This window comes from Eublepharis macularius, chromosome 9, assembly GCF_028583425.1.
Source record: "Eublepharis macularius isolate TG4126 chromosome 9, MPM_Emac_v1.0, whole genome shotgun sequence".
Lineage (NCBI taxonomy): Eukaryota > Metazoa > Chordata > Lepidosauria > Squamata > Eublepharidae > Eublepharis > Eublepharis macularius.
Window position 1 is genome coordinate 37,266,385 of NC_072798.1, and position 15,821 is coordinate 37,282,205.

The window sequence follows — 15,821 nt, forward strand, 5'->3', positions numbered from 1 at the left end:
TAGCTTTATTTCATTTATAGTCCACCTATCTGCCCAATGGGGACCCAAGTAGTGAATTTAATGTAGTTTATTTATTCATGTGTAAATTGCTGTCATTGTATGACACACACACTGTTTGATTGCAAGAGTTTACTTATGCGATTTACTTTTGTGTGACTCATTGTCATTGCACGACTTACATACTGTCTGACTGCAATATCAATATACCTTTAGAACTTTTGATGATTGGATTTTTTGCCTTCACCTGTGGTTTTCCACCTTTTTCCTGGAAATTTATGTGAGGGTGCCTCCTTTTTCTTTTTTGCAATGGGGACCCAAAGAAGCTTATATCATTCTCCTATCTTGTACTTTCTCTCCACAACTCTGTTAGGTAGTTAGACTGTGTGTAACTGGCCCAAGGTCACCCAGCAAACTCCCACAGCAGAGTAAGGATTCAAATCTGGGTCTCCCAAATTCTACTTCAACATCAATACTCTAACCACTGCACCACACTGGTTCTTACATGAACTACACTGTCTTACATACAAACAAGCACAGCCTGCCAAGCTCCGGAGTTTGCAAATACAATTCTTTCTCACACAGAATTTATTTTGTCCTGAAGGGTATAAGCAGAAATTCCTTTTGGCAGTTATATTTTCTTTATTTATAGTCTGCCTTGAGACCTAAAGTGGAGTACAAAGCATGATAGGAATAATAAAATTTACAGTAAACAATGCTACTTTCAACACTCCATGGGAAAACAGACAAGTTGCCATTGAAAGTCTATCCCATATATACCACTCATTCACTGAGTTTTTGGATTATACCGTAAGTAAAAAGCCCTTCCAATTCCATCACCTGGGGGTTGGTTCCAAGATCTGAAATCAAGTGGTGGCCACACCCACACTCTAAACAGAAGTTTGGTCAACTAGGGACACTGAGAGCTAAACCACACAAAATGAATTACACAAGGATGCTCAAATGAAGGGATGTTAGCCAGGAAACTTAGTTTGAATTTCACCTCTCTCTACAGAGCCAGCTATATAGCTCTTCAGAGGGTTTGTTAATTTCCTCTTTGCCTCCCCAAAGGCTCTGTTAATTATTAACAAACCTTTGAAGAGTGATCTAGGGGCTCTGTAGAGAGAGGTGAAATTCAAATTACACTTCCCAGCTAACATTGTGTCTCCCTTCATTTGAGCGTCCTCTGTAATTCATCTCATGTGGTTTAGCTCTAAGAGAGGGACTATTTTTGTCACATGGAAGTAGAGTGGAGAAGTTGCTTATACATGCTACAGACAATAACATCACGTACAAGCAAGCTGCACTATTCCTAATGCAACGAGTACCCATTCTAGGCAGCAAGTTCCATTAATATTACATGATCCAGGGGTGTGGGGCCTGGCCAGTCAATTTCTCTTTCGAGGGCTGCAGCTAGGCATCACTTTAGCTTATTCTAAATGGTTACGGAAACAGCTTTGTGTTCTAGCTGAGATTCAGGATTAGCTTTTGAGACAGTATCCTTCAAGGACAGAGATGTGAAAATGTAGCAAAGCCAAGCCATCAGAAACAAGACACAGCACCATTCCAGCACCCAAATACTTAGTTCCCATTTTGTCATCGTTCAAGAAGCCCCATCCCAGAACTGCAGAGAAAGTATCTTTACAGACGGGATTTTTTGTAAAAAAAAAACAGATTTTTTTTTTTACCTGATGGCAGGTGATGAGTAAAGCTGTCCACACAAAGAAACCTGAGATGGCTTGAGCAGCTGTTGTCATTAGGAATATTGGCTGTTCCACAGCAGTGGGTCTGCCATCTGCAGGCATCCCAGATAAGTTGGGAGCTGCAGCCAGGGTGCTGGCTGTGGAGCCCAGCTCAGGCACTGACATGACTCCAGTCATTACCATCATCATGTCTGTGGGTAGAGTCACTTGTGTGCTGTGGGTTCTTCAAACCTGAAGGGGAAGCATAAAAAGTATCAGCAGAAAGAATCATAGTAACAGTAATAACCTACCGAAGTTGAGTCATTCTTCTCATGGAGGGCCCAGAATGGTTTACATACATTTTCCAGACTAGACAATATCATCAATGAAACATTTGTGTACCTGTGAATTACACCTCGACATGGGATAGAGAAATTGGATTGAGACGGCCATTTCTCCCTCTCCCATAATTCTAGTATACAGGGGCACCCAATGAAGTTGATGGACAATAGGTACAGGACAGACAAAAGGAATAACTTCTTTACTCAGCAAGTAATTAAATTTTGAAATTCACTGCCAGTGGAGAGAGTGATGGCCACAAACATAGATGACATTACAAGGCGGTTAGAGAGATTCATGGAGGACAGGGCCATCAATGGCTACTGACCATGGTTAGAAAAGAGAACCTCCATATTCAGAGGCAATAAATCTTTGAAACCACTAACATCAGAGAAAGATCTTGGCTTCTGTGCCCTGTTTGTTGGACCTCCAGGGCAAGTGGCGGGCCATTGTGTGAGGCAGGATGCTGAACTAGATGGACTATTGGTCTGATCTACCAGGGCTCTTATTATGTTCTTACACTTTCAACAAAACAAATGGTAGAGAAGCTGCGGTTTTGAATTTTGCACACAGAAGTTCAATCCCCAGCCTTTCCAGTTAAAGGGCCCAGGCAGTAGATGATATGAAATACCCTGAGACCCTGTGAAATACCCTGAGACCCTGGAGAAGAGCCACTGCCAGCCACAGCAGACAATACTGACCCCGACAGACAAATGGTCTGACTCAGTAAAAGGCAGCTTCATGTGGTCTCAATGACTGTAATTGTGGAGAATTTGGAAAGCTGCCTAAACGCAGTGCTGTACTTTAATAACCCACTAGAAGACTTCAATCAGATTAGTCTCTGGAGTATTAAATAACAGTTGCAATCATGGATCCAGCTTAGTTAGGTGACTACTCTGGGACAGAGGCAGAAATTGCATGCTGTTCCATCCGCTATCCCCTTCATTCTGTTGACCTCAAGAAACTAGACTCCGTGAAAAGAAAGGATGTGGATGGCACAAAGCACCAATACCAATCTATTGTTTGTGGTCCAAATGAAGGTTAGCTTACAAAGTATATGTGTGTTCAACCAACGTATCGCACTCATCAATACAGTCCTGAGGTGGCAAGCCTATAATCTCAAACATACTTAGTACCTTTAAGTTTGGATTTAAGAGGATCCATCTCAGACTGTAGTAAGACATGTGAAATATAGTAAACCCATTTAGTATTATGGGTCTTTGACTATATCACAGGGCAACTGGAGGTCCAGTGGGCCTTTGTGAGTATGTGTATATTTCATAAGCACATACACTATAGGTACAGCATGTCCCATTTTTCAGGAATACTTCTCTTAGAATTCTCACATTTGGGACTGAGCATTCTGATAGAATAAAAAAAAGTATAACAGCAAAGGGAAAAAATACCCCAAACACTTAAGGCTCACACATTTATCATTAGCAACATTCACTATTGAGGACGCACCAAAAGTGGATGCAGCAGCAACTGATGCATTTAAATTGCTTTTGATGAAATGTTAAAGCTACCATTCTTTACAAAATGGGAGCTGAAAAGCAAAAGCAATATATGTATTAGTACTTGTGGATTTAAAATGCTGAGTAAATTATAACAGTTGCACATGAGTACTAATAATTAAAAATCCTGAACACTGAATATTTCTTTATGAATTGTTTAAAAATACTATACATGACTACTGTATCTTACTTTCCTCCTGCCCTGTCAGAAGAGAGCAAATAAGGTAAAGCACCGAGAAGGAAATAGCTGGACTCCTGTCCTTTCAAAACAGATCTTTTTTATTATTATGGATGGGATAGCAGCCACTACTCATGTTATATAACAATTCCTATTTGACTTCTCTCCTTTTAAAGCAACATTCATTATTAAAACACCAACCCTTTGGAGCAATTCTTCCATAGGCTGTCTTTGCCCTATTGTGAATTTATTTTAGGGAAAAATACAACTATTTTGAGAAGAATGAACAAGAAACAAGCTATCTTTAATATGAGATCGGATCCCAATGGAGTGCAATGGTGGCGGAAAGCACTTTCCCAAGAACCTGCAATCTAACTGGCTACACAGCATTATAGAAGGTGGCACCAATCCACCTCTAGTTTATCCGTTTACATTTCAAACAGGTGTACCGTGCCTCTTCCTGTGTTGGAAGTGAATTTCATCAATATAATAAATCATACCAATAAGAACAACAGCAGAGAAACTAGCAAAATAAGAAACACAATCAGTGGACTTTTTGTCCCCAAATAGCTATAAAACAATGACAAAACATGATACTCTTGGAAAAGCTTGGAACAGGATGGCTTTGAATAAATTATAGAACCTAACTGGGGTAGGGTAGTCTATGCACCTACTCTGTTAGGCTGTTCAGGAGTGCTACTGCCAAAAAGGCTGATGCTGTTAATTACAGCCAAATTGACCTATTAAAAAGGAAAGCACTTCAAGAAGCAGCTGCTGAGCTGACCTAAATTGATGAGTGAGTTTATATAGGAAGGTGGGTACTTCAAGTACAGCATGGGTACCTAGTTAAAAAAGAAAACCAAGCTATCTGCACACAATGACTCAAGGTCCTAGACAGGGATGTGCATACACAGGTACACTGCCCATCCTGTCCCATCAACTGGGCCCAGATGAGCATCCCAATTCAAATGCAGATATGCATGCAGATGTGAACTGGCATTGGCTGTACACATAGAAGCCTTGCTGTGCTGAGGAAATTAGCTTGAAAGGCAGTCCCATTCATTTCAACTAAGTGTGTAGAGATTAAGCCAAAAAGCTTAAAAGGGTGAGGATGCTTAAGAAAGAATAGTAAGAGAGACTTCTTGGTAGCAGAGTAGGACTCTGGAGGTTCAAAATGAATGCAAAATCTTAGTACAACAAATAGGTTTTGAGGAAAGATTCAGGGGAAGTTGAGAAGCTGGTGGTGGGTACAGCAGGACAGATGGCAAGATGGCTGGCGATGAAAAGGAGGAAAGGAACAGAAGAGCTTTGCTTCTCTGAAGGAGAGGAAGGGAGAAGAGAAACTCCCTTCAGAGAGAGAGGCCTTCTAAGAACTAAGTAGCTGGAAAGTGGAACAGAGAGTAAAGATTGTGCTCAGTGAGCACAGGGGGGGCCTTTGCAGGGTCTAGAGGAAGCTGGTTTCCTTCTGACAACATTCGACGCCTTTGAAAATCCCACAGGGAAGCAGCAGTTGAGGTTTTTACTAAGTTTGTAAGCACACACGTAGGAAGGATTTACCACAGATGAGTGCTGCTGAGCCAATTAAGCTTGAAGGAAAAATGGAAGAAATAAGTAGGCACAACAGAACGCCTGTCAATTCCATAAATATGCAAAGGTATTAGAAAATTCCGTCTCTACTTATCTAGTGCATTTTTTTCCAATTCTTTTTTCAATGAACCCTGGGCATGATTCTCCTTCCCCCATTTTACCTTCATAACAAGCCTGTAAAGTAGATTAGGCTGAAAGGCCGAAAGTCACCCAGTCAGCTTTCTGATAAAGTGAGGATTTGAATCTGGGTTTCCCAGATCCTAGTCCAGTGTTCTAACTACACTAGCTCTTGCTGTTTATCATAATGTTTACCATAAGGGAAGTTTTTTGCCACCAATATGCATGCATAATGCCATAGAACTATCTGGTTGCCTTCACTCGGCATAGAAACAGTGAACCCATGGAGTCTATCCAAGCCTGCTGTATTTGTTGGTGTCCTGATTTTGCCAGCTGATCACATGAAGCCACAATCATGTACAGCAGGCTTAAAGCTTGCAGCACATAACCACAAGCCTACAAAATCAGACACCTCCAAACAAGGAGTTTTTTTGCAAAGTATACTAGGGATCCATCAAGCATGTTCTTAAGATGCTAAGTTATAACATGCCATTTCAGAAAGCACAAAAGGATCGACTAGGTTTTTCATCATTAGCCCTGGTATAGTGACCAAGAATTCAATGCTACCGTTACTTATGTGAAAGTAATTCCCTGAATAAAATAGATCATATTTCTTAGTGAACATGCAAAGGGAAAAGCAGTAAGAGACTCAACTGAGAACAAGGAAGGTTCTCAGTTGAGAACCTGGTTCAAAATCTTATTTCAACCACAGATTCAGGCAGATGGCCTTAACTGAGCCATCATCTCTCATCCTCACACCACATCCTCTCATCTGGAATATGGGGATACTAATACTTACACGGCTGTTGTAAGAATTATTGAAATAATGTACATGAAGCACTTTGATCGCTCCAGGGTACTACACAAATGCAAAGTATTATTAGCCAGACACAAAGCTATAAATGTCGTGATTTGTTTTTAATTTCTTGCAAGCTAACCAAGACTTGAAAGGAATGGAAGGCAATAGAAACATCCAAGACACAGAAAAGCAGAGTACTTTAAATAGCAGGTGTGTGATTAGACATTCCAGAGGCTAAAAGACAACACATGAGACACATACTGCCCTCTGGTGAGTGTAAGCTGAATATTGCCACATGACATCAATATTATTAACAATATTCCTTTTCCCCTATATTATCAAAACACATGCTATGTTTTTCAAGTAATGTTTTCTACCGTTTTACAGCATCCACAGACATCAAGTGAAATGAAAAAATGTATTTTACTTAGACAAGAGTTTTCTATCAAGCTCTAACTCAAATACAGCCTATGATGCCAAGCATGTGCTCATGCATGTGCATGTGCATGCGCACAAGCATGCATGCACACACTTGTTCTCTTCAACAACCTTATCCTAACTTTTCAGGCAGACAAAAAGGCTCTTTAATCCAGTGAGATCAGCAAAAGGGGCGGCTATAGAAAAGTGGTTAAGTGGAAGGGCTACGAATCAGCATTCTGTCGGTTCAAATCCCGCTACTGCCATGAGCTCGGCAGGTGGCCTTGGGTAAGCGACTCCTCTCAGCCCCAGCTGCATTGTGAGGATAATAATAACACAGACTTTGTTTACCGCTCTGAGTGGGGCACCAATCTGCCTAGAAGAGTGGTATATATGCACAGTTATTATTACTAAAAGAAGCCTTCCCTTATTATGAACATCAGCTGCTCATTCCTATATAAGAGACAAGACACTGGGAAATAGCAGCAAACAGCTAAGGAGCCCAAAGGAAGCTTTCTGCCAAGGCTTCTAGATGCTGTTCACATAGGGATAATTGAAGTTAAGGAGTTTTTTGCCTGTTTCTTGGGATTTGTGTGGGAGTGAGTCACTGGACAGAATTAATGCTGCTGGCCTTCTAATCATAGCAGCATTGAAAATACAGACCCTGTTAAAAACTAACAAAGCACAGTGTTGCCCTCTTGAAAATAGGTGCAGGAAAGAAGGTACAGGTTTTAACAACTTGTTGTTTTTATGATCTGCTTCTAGCCTGAGGACTTTTGTATAAAAACCAATTTAGGCGGCTAATTGTTTTGTGCACTGACTTGTTATTAATGTTCATGTTTTATAATACTGAAAAGCAGTATTTTATCATTGCCATCTGAAGAGAAACTGTATTGTATAAAGTTGTTTTAATGTTATTTGTATGCTGTTTTATCTGTTTTTAACTGTTATTTATGTAAATTGAAATATTATACTCCGCCCTGAACCTACCTGGCAGGGAGGGTGGATTAAAAATCAAATATAATAAATAAATAAAATAATTTTATTGTACAGTTTTATTTTGTGAGCTGTCTCAAGGTAGGTGTCTGGACAGGCCGCATGTAAATTTTCTAAACGAACACACATGAAATTTACAATTGTTCCTTGAATGTGCATGGCATCTTAGACTCGAACCTTCATCTTCTAGGTAGATACTGCGTTAGAAGTTATTTTTTCCTTCATCTTTTGAAAAATAATGTGAGAGTCAAGCTGGTATCCGAAACTGTCTCCTAAACACACATACCAGACTCCGTTCAGATCTCAAGGTTCAAAGTTACCATGTTACAAACATAAAAAATTTATAAATGCAGTAATGAATGATCAAGTTAAACCCAAGACCTCATTTAATCAGCTAATCAGTCGCTGACCAAGAAAATGCAATCTCTGTTCATGCAACTGCCTCTACCTGTATACTTCTATGCTCAATTCAAGGTGTTGCCTCTGACTTCATTCCACATTCCCCCCCTTCCCACCCTTGGCTTGTTGAGGACCTTATGCCTCTTTCTATAGAGAAAGGTTAAGATCAGACTTTCTTCACTGTTAACTCTTTGAAATTTTCTTCCCTCCAAACGCCCTATTTATTTACTTACATCATTTATACCCTGCCTTTCTCCCCATTGGGGACCAAAATCAGTTTCTCATTGCCTTGTCCTCTTTTAGATAGATGTAGGGTGTATGTGTATTTAAAAAGCCATTTTGTGATACCCAACGAAGGTCATCCTTTGGGGGCTTTTTAAAGTGTGCTTTATGAACTGTTTTCAGTGCAATATTTCTGATGTTCTTTTATTACGTACTCTGGATATGTACAAAGGAAAGCAGAATAGAGATGTTTAAAAATAAATAAATGCAGCTTTAAACAGAGAGTTACTTTGAAGACAAGAAATGATCTCTAGCATAATCTCATGGGCAAAATAGGAAAGAAACCCCTGACAACTCTTCCGATTTCACATTTTCATCAATGTGCATTTGTGAAGGTTGAAGTTTGCTGGCAGCTGCAAAATGGCACTCTTCTAACATTTTATTTAAAACTAGTCTACAATGAATCTTCCTAAAAGGTGATAACAAAGGTATGTGCAACTACAGAACAACAGCATATAGTCAAAAGTCTGAGAAATAAAATCTTATATTCCTGTGGAAATAGAAGGGTAAAGTATACATGTAGTCCTTTGTAGACACATCCCTGTTAGGTCTAAAAGTAGACACATCCCTGTTAAGCCCAAAAGTAATATATAATTAATGTAACCTACATATAAGATTTTCCTACCTGTTGCTTTATGATTTCTACAACAATAATCCAATGTGAAAGTACAAAATACTGCAGAAGGAAGTTTCATGATGAGAGCAATACATGCAGTATACTAAGATACAGACTTAACTTTAAGAACACAATCTCCTGACATAACAACAGCCATACATCTCAGGTTCATTCACTTGCTCATATTTCATCATTATATATGCCATCAAGTGTCAACAATACCCTTCTATTCTCTGTATCAGACAAACAACAAAGAATAAGTGGACTTAAATCTGACATTAAAAACTACAATACTCAAGAAACCAATAGAAGAACATTTTATTCTCTATGTATCTACTTAGTACCTATGCCAGATGCCATAGCATGTACTCTGAATCAGTTACCAGACCCTTGTCTGGTCTCCAGTTGCATTCCCATTACAAGAAGTAAAAAACATTCTGGAATGCAGTAGAGTGTATTTTTAAAAGCTTTGTTTGGATTTTTTAAATTCACATAAAACAATTCTACAACCTGTTAGGAAAGGGGTAGATAATCATAAGGTAGTAAATATGTGGGCCCAGTATTTTGTGAGCTGGCTAAAAAAGTGGGATCAGGGTCTAAAACAGCTGAAAGCAAATAATTTAAATAACCTTAAAGAAACAGTGTGCAATCTGCATCACCAATTCCTTTTAGGGATTTTGGGGGGGGAGGGTGGTGGAGGCCAGGACACAGATGGCAAGAACCACCCCCCTCAAATTTCTCCCCCCCCCACACATACACACATTCACTGCCTTTCTTTACAGACTACAAGCTATTATTACACCATGACACCATAGCGCTTGAAACAGTACCACCATAATGGAGTAAATGGTGAGGCTGCAGCCACTTTTATCATAGGACAAAAGAATAGTTGATATAATGAAACTTTGTGTCACCAGGTATTCTCCGCCTCTACTGTACCTTTTGGGATCACACCCCAAGCCAGCTTACTTTCACTTCTGGATTGCATATAACAATTTTGTCCACCCACAATGACCACTTTGCTTATTAAATGATATAATTCAACTATCCGCATAACACACTGTCATCCAAACAAAGCTCTTGTAATCGTGCTGAGAAGGAGTGAATAGTCTGAATACTCGTGAGATTTTCGTCCATTCATCATATCTTATCCAAACAGCTGGCAACGCACTCAGAGAAACAAAAGACAGAAAATGCCAATCAAGCTTTAAAAAAAACTTTCAGAACAAAAGGCTCTTTGCTGTAAATGATGAAAAGAAATGAGCATCAACAACCGTTTTGTCTGGTAAAGGTTCAACTTCTAAGTAATTACAAACTTTAATTAAAGCACGTTGACACGGTCTGCATGATTTAGAGCAGTGAAAACATTACTGCCCAAATTTAATTTACTGCATGATTTAGAGCAATGAAAACATTACTGCCCAAATTCTCAATTTATCCCTGAACACCCCTCTCTTTACCATTATTTCACAGTCCTTTTCTTTCATTCCTGTGGTTGCCTGCACCCTCATGTTTCCATCTTTGGCCTGTTCTTCCCTTTGCTCTAGTCCACACCAGTGTTTCCCAGCCATGGTTCTGTGGAAACCTGGGGTCCACAGGACTTCATCAGGGGTTCCACGAGCAATCAGCCAAGAATTTAACATTTATGCAAAAATAAACAAGCTCTTTACAAATATGTTTTCTTGACAATTTTGCAATAATTGAATTGTGTTCCCTACCATCAACTTTTTCTGGCCTGTAAATGTTTTCATAGGTTGGTGTGCCTCAGGATATGAAAAATTAATTTAGAGGTTCCTCCATGGAAAAAAGGTTGGGAATCACTGGTCTACACCAAGGCAATCAATTCAGTTGCCCATCTATGCTCCACTCCAAGTCAGACCTCAGATGGGAAATAAAATCTTTTTACCATGAACTGCTCTCTCTTTCTCCAAGACAGCATTTTTCTGCTCTACTCATTTCTGCCCCCTCTTTGTTTTTGGTACGGTGATCCTCATTATAATAGGTCAACATACCAGTCCCTCTCCCCCTTCTGGAAGGAAGTACGAAATAAACTGAAAGGGAGGAAGCTGATCCTATGCTTCCACCAAAAACAGGATTAAACTCTGGGTGTAGGGTGTGTCTACCCTGAGAATCAGAAGTGGTACTCATGACCTTGCGGTTATCACTCCCCAAATAAAAAAAGCACACAGAAGATCACAAACTAAAGTCTGTGAGATTTTTAAAAACAGTTCAGGGGACTTACTGAAATCCAATGGCAGGAACAGAAAGATGAGAACAAGGGTTTCAAGTTATGATTCTATGATTCTAAGTGGACAGAACTTCTTCTGGGCTTCTAGCCCTTTTCAGCAATCTAAATGCTCAATGGTTGTCTGAGATAGACCAACCGAATTTGTGGCAGAGATGATACTTGAATCAGGGACTTCACTAGCTTTCAGTCTCACAGATTCCATGTTAATTTAGTGTAGCTAAACACAGAGAAGATCTGTGATACCATAAAGTTTACAATTTTCATCATGAGCATGCATCAGTAGGCTTAAATGGAACTTAGAGATAGTAGGTTTGTTATTTCCCTAGTGTTCCAAGGAACAGTGATGTCACCTACAGTTAGTGTAGATACATCTCTCCCCAGCCTTTGAAGCACTTTAATCCTCTTCCTCAACGTTTTCTGATTGAACCAGGAAACATCAAGTACATTCAAGACAGAATTGTAGAAGTATTTGTTTCTTTTTGTCTCCTGCTTCCAAACATAGAGGGGCTACAGCAAGGAGATGGTTCATCTGTACCCTGTTTTCATTACAACCTTCTTTTTCACACTTCACCTTGAACAAATTTAGGACAATGCACCACAAAATATAGTACACGCTCACATCAACAGGACTGTTACTCATTCACACCTTTCTATGAATAAAATAGCACTCAAGGTACCTTACGATACACAGATTAAAAGCTAATTTACAAAGCTAATACATAAACAGAGATGAAGCTGCTATCCCATCAGATGGGAGTAGCAGACAGCTATCTAATGTCTATCCCAAAGGCAGCAGCTTTCGTTAGGAATACGATATTGCAAGCCACACACTATTCAGCAGGGGCAGAGGTTCAGGAGGTAACCATAACCCACTAGTGGTTAGAGTACTCTTTCAAAGAGAACAGGCTGCAGCAGGTGAGACGTGTTGGCTAATTCTCTCCTCCTCCTCCTGCTTCCTGTAAATTGTGTCCCTCAGGGATTATTAAAATGATCACCAGACTGCATTACATGCTCAGTGTTCCTGCTCCCTGGACACAAGCTGATCTGTTGCTTTCTCAGTCACTGTTTGGACTGAAACAAACAAAACTAAACATCAGTGGACATGGCTAGGCTAGTGCCAAAAATGGGGATGCAACTAGAGACAACATTTGGGTTCAGACATACCCAGAGCATCTGAGAATGTCACACATTAAAACTGACAGCTCTTGATAAAGGGACCATTTGGCCACGGAACACGCTGCCTCTAGAGAGATCCCACTCCTCTCCCCAAGTATGTAGCTCATACTGGAAATTGGTTTGCTAGATATGTCCATCATATTTTATAGCTATTTTAGCTAAAGACTTTATTTATCCTATTTTACTACCGTGATTGATTACAGATTGCTTTTTAACACACCCATGGGGCTCTGGCAGGATGAATTGTCTTGGCAGGAGTCTGATCTTCCATCACTTCTAAGAGTGAAGTCCTATACACAGCTCCTCTAATCTAAGTCCATTTATTTCAAACTCTGAGTAGGGTTGCACTGAAAGAGTACTAGGAGAAGATTTAACTCAAGGGTGTGTGTGTGGCATGAATGAAATCAAAGCAAAAATCATGGCCTAGTCTTATGTAAACCTCACATTAGGGTCATGGTTGGCAGCAATCTTAAGAGTTGCTGTGACTGCCAATTAAGTTTCACTCCCAGGATTTACAGAACAAGACACATATAACTAAATATTACTTGGGAATTCTTCAGTTAATTCTTTTAGTGGAGTTGTTCCATCCAATTTGTTTTAGCACCTATTGTATAGTACAGAATACACCCAACAGCCTGGCATGCTGCAGCTATCACAAATTGTTCATACATGTTATCAAAAAGTACACATTCAAGAAATCTGCCTGAGACCCAAGATTGCTGCTGCCTACCTGAGTAGACAATACTGGCCTTGATGGATCAGTGGCTCAGTAATTCAGCTTCATGGGTGATGTAACTGAACTTGGAGCCATGGAACTTGATAAGTAGAGCGTATAATGGTTAGTATTCCTCTAGAAAAAAAGACCACAACCAACAAAAGACTTCCTGTATCAAGAGTGTCTTGAAACCTCAGTATCACTTTTGGTCAATATAAAAACAATTTAATCCCAACACTAAATGCTTCACTGTGGTTGAAACAAGCGTGATTCAGCACACGACTCTACTTACTGCTATTAGCTTTGCATCGCATCACAAGTATTTCACCTAGATCCCCGTTCGGAACCAAAAGAATAACAAGGCTGATGCTATGCCACTCAAGACAACATGCACCACAATCCACAAATTAAGTACAGACTATGCTACATGCAGTGCACTATTCCACTCCCCATGTTTCTTGCTTTGTTTAAATCTACTTGTGGCAGGAAGCTGCTACGCAAGTGCCTCCATATTAGCATTTTTTGGATAAAGGCCTTTCAGTACCATTACTTAAACAGTTGGCACATAAACATGACACCTCTCTCGACTATGAGCCTTTATCCAAGGCTGCCATCAACTACTCTGCATCACAACATCCATATCTAGCACCCCACCAGCCCATCCTTAGATCATCTTGCTACACACTATTGCAGCACCCAGAATTATCCCGATGCCTTTATTATTATTATTAATAATAATAATAATAATAATAACAACAACAACATTCAATTTATACACCACCAGAACAACTTAATGCCCACTCAGCACAGACATGCCTCCACATCCAACTGTTGAACATATATCCCCAGGGCGTTAAGAAACACCACTGGCTGCTCTTTCAAGGGCCTTAAAGCATTCCCAAGTGGGCAAGGGCGACACTGAGTGCGAAGAGATACTGCCTTCGTGGTTCCTCGCCCTCTGCTTCCGAATGCCTGGTGCCACTAATAGGGTTGCCAGCTCCAGGCTGGGAAATTCCTGGAGATTTGGGGTGGAACCTCGAAACGGTGGGGTACCGGGAGATAAGAGGCCTCAGTGGGATATAATGCCATACAGTTCTCCCCTCCCAAGCAGTTATTTTCTCCAGGCCTGGAGATCAGCTGTAATTCCGGGACATCTTCAGCCATCACCTGGAAGTTGGCAAGCCAAGGGCCGGCTACGTGTAGGCGCTGCTTCCACCCCTCCTTCCCCTCCTTACCGCCACGCGGCACTGCCAGGGCCAGCCGGACCGACGCCGGCGGAGCCGCCGCTCCGCCCGTTCCCCCTCGCCCGGCCAGCGACCGCTCCGTCAGTCGAGGGACGGGGCGGAACGAGAGGCCCTCAGGAGCCCATGGCCAAGGCAGCCCGGCCTCCCTCGACAAGGTCCGTGGCTGCGCAGCCGCGCCGGTCCCGTTCCTGGTGGGAGCCGCTCCCGGTTCTGTCGCTTTGGCCCGGAGGGAGCTGGGGCGGGCTGAGCAGAAAGATTGGACAGGCGAAGGCGAGAAGCCGTCCTGCGCAGGCGCCAATCTCGCTCGCCTCCCTCACAGCCCCTCACCTTCGGGGCGGAGGACGGGCTACGGGAAAGCGACATAAACAGCCGCCCTTAAAGGGACAGCGTGGCCCACGCAGATGGCTTCTCTGCGCGACCCGGCTGCGGCTTAAAGGGGCAGCGCGGGGCTGGCCGTTGGTGACCGTCGTCCTTTCTGTCCCCCCCACTTGAGGCCTCCGTAGGCTTTTTACTTGCAAAGTACCACAGATTTATGGAGGCCCCTGGTTTCCCTCTTTCTTGCTGCGCTCCGCACTTACAAAAAGGGCTGCAATCCTAAGGACGATTTCTGGGGAGGAAGACCCGCATGTACTGACATGGGGCTCGCCTCAGAGGGCGCCTGTTTTAGGATTGCTGCCAAATTTATTTGTGCTAGAGGAGCCCTGGAGCATGGCAGTTACATCAACTACAAAATTCCCTTAAGAGTAAATCTGTCTCATCCTAAATGAAAAAAAAGCGTTGTGGCAAGTGAAATAACAATAACTGCGTTTATATACTGCTATTCTAGACAGATTAGTACTCCACTCATAGTGGTGAATAAAGTCAGTGTTATCATTATCCCCACAATACAACTGGGGAGTCAGGGCTGAAAGGAGTGGCTTACCTAAGGGCACCTGCAGAACTCCTGGCAGTAGTGGGATTCGAACCACCAGAGTACTGATTCATCATAACCCAAACACTTAACCACTAAAGCAGCTTATTGAGGCACAAAAATTGTCACTTCATCATATTTGCAAAGGGTATCCTCAGAGCCACAAAAGCTCAGGCCATGCATTTTTGTTCTATAATATAATATGAGCTGTATTTTCCCATTGTTTTGCAGCTCACTGATGGGGGGCGGGTAAGTTAACCCCAGCATAGGGGGTAAAGGGGGGCAGGGGAACTGGCTATTTGACATAGACGAAATTTCCCACAGGGTCACTGCTCTTGGATTGGCAGCTATCACTCATCTCTCCTTAAAACAATTTTTAACTCTCCGAAACTGCATGCCCTGGGGGGAGCAGCTGCCAGGGGCCCACAGCTGTTGGCAGGGCTCACTGCTTTTTAAAAATATTCGGCTTATACCCTGCCCTTACCTTGTACAGTCTTCCCTTATCAACTCAGCTGCCGGTGGCTCTGGGGATTCCTACAGCATTCCTAGCTGTAGTACACATCAACCATTGTTGCAGTGGAAAGGGCCCGTGAGTGATAGGAGGA

At 41.7% G+C, this 15,821-nt stretch overlaps 1 protein-coding gene across 1 annotated transcript in view; it reads right to left on the reverse strand.

Annotated features, from left to right (window-relative positions):
- Positions 1 to 14,553, reverse strand: part of TMEM184B (transmembrane protein 184B) — a 49,572-nt gene extending 35,019 nt beyond the window's left edge. Inside the window, exons 1-2 of the mRNA XM_054988408.1 lie at positions 14,298 to 14,553; positions 1,686 to 1,931 (exon numbers count right to left, since the gene is read on the reverse strand). Coding sequence (XP_054844383.1) covers positions 1,686 to 1,889 — 204 coding nt within the window. The 5' untranslated portion in view covers positions 1,890 to 1,931; positions 14,298 to 14,553. The remainder of the gene's footprint in view (positions 1 to 1,685; positions 1,932 to 14,297) is intronic.
- Between the last annotated feature and the right edge of the window lie 1,268 nt (positions 14,554 to 15,821).